This window comes from Monoraphidium neglectum (assembly GCF_000611645.1).
Source record: "Monoraphidium neglectum strain SAG 48.87 unplaced genomic scaffold scaffold04816, whole genome shotgun sequence".
In the NCBI taxonomy this organism is placed as follows: Eukaryota; Viridiplantae; Chlorophyta; class Chlorophyceae; order Sphaeropleales; family Selenastraceae; genus Monoraphidium; species Monoraphidium neglectum.
Genome location: NW_014008814.1, coordinates 1 through 1,442, shown reverse-complemented (window position 1 = coordinate 1,442; position 1,442 = coordinate 1). Strand labels below are relative to the sequence as shown.

Genomic DNA, 1,442 nt, shown 5'->3' with positions numbered 1-1,442 from the left:
GCCTCCGCCGGCGCCGCCTCCGCCGGCGCCGCCTCCGCCGTCGTCCCCCCCGTACCCCACCATCGCCGCCAGCAGCGGCCGCCGCTCCAACCACCACAGCAGCGCCTTCCCGTCCTCGCCCCCTATCAGCAGCGCGGGGATGTCCACGCGCCGCCCCGTCCCGTCGTCAGACATGGCCACCATGCCGCCGTCCTCAAACACGTTGACCACTATCAGCCCCACCGCGCCGGCCGCCTGCATGGCCAGGGCCTTCTGGACGAATGAGCAGCCGCCGCGCAGCACCACCGCGAAGCTGCCTTTGACGGCGGTCGCGCCGCCGCCGCCGGAGCCGCGCGGGGCGGAGCAGCCGTCCGGCGGGTCGGGGGCGGCGAGGCGCAGCGCGGGCAGGCGGCGCAGGCGGCCGCAGGGGTGGCGGCGCGCGTCGGCGCTGTTGAGGGCGGCCTCTGGGAGCCACGACCCGGGGCCGGGGCCGCAGGGGTCGTAGCCCGCACAGGCCAGCGCATCGGCAGCGGCGAGCGGGTCGGACGCCAGCCACTGCCTGCCCACCTCGCGCTGCAGCAGCTGCTGCGCCTGCAGCGCCTGCAGGTGCTGCTGCAGCCTCCGCTCCTGCTTGCCCAGTGCCGCCAACACCTGCTGCTGCAGCTGCTGCAACGCACCGAGCGCGGTGGGTCCCTGCAGCAGCTGCTGCTGCTGCTGCTGCTGCGACTGCTGCGGCGGCTGCTGCTGCTGCTCCTCTTTGTCTTCCTGCTGATCATGTGGCTGCTCCGTCTGCTGCTGCTGCCGCAGCTGCTCCTCCTGCCGCTGCAGCTCCTCCTGCCGCTGCTGCTCCTCCTGCCGCTGCCCCCCCTGCCGCTGCTGCTCCTGCTGCTGCTGCTGCTGCTGCTGCTGCTGCGAGCATTGCTGCACAGATGCGCTGTCACCCTGCTGCCGCCCCTGCTCCTGGCCTGGTCCGGCCCCCCCTGTCCCCCCGCCAAGTCCTCCAGGAGCCCCAGACAAAGCCAGCAGCTTCACTTTGTCGCTGCTGCCGCTGCCCTTGCTGCCGCTACCACTGCCGCCCCCGTTGCCGCTGCCGTCAGGTTTGCTGCTGCCGTCCCCGCCCGGTGATGCATCATGACCCAGCAGCAGCTCGCACCGCGCCGCGCTCGGGCAGCGCCCTGCCTCCGCCGGCGCCGCCGCCCCCCACCACGTCCCGCGCGGCGCGCACGCTGCCGGCTGCGTCCACGCGCGCTCGACCACCTTAACCAGATCGCGCATGCAGCGGCCGTCGACGCGCGGCGGTTGGGGGCCGAAGGAGGCGCGCACGGCGTCCATGCGCATCGTCATGGGACCGTCCTCGGCCTCGAGTGACACCAGCAGGGCCGCGGCGGCCTCGGGTGGGCTGGCCGGCTCGTCGTCTCCCTCCAGCTGGTCTGGCGGGCCGCGCGACAGCTGCGCGTTCGGGC

The 1,442-nt window shown here is 74.5% G+C and overlaps 1 protein-coding gene across 1 annotated transcript in view; it reads right to left on the bottom strand.

Moving 5' to 3' along the window:
* Positions 1 to 1,317, bottom strand: part of MNEG_14848 (hypothetical protein) — a gene marked incomplete at both ends in the record, with an annotated part of 2,671 nt that extends 1,354 nt beyond the window's left edge. Inside the window, one exon of the mRNA XM_014036680.1 lies at positions 61 to 1,317. Coding sequence (XP_013892134.1) covers positions 61 to 1,317 — 1,257 coding nt within the window. The remainder of the gene's footprint in view (positions 1 to 60) is intronic.
* Positions 1,318 to 1,442: the final 125 nt, after the last annotated feature.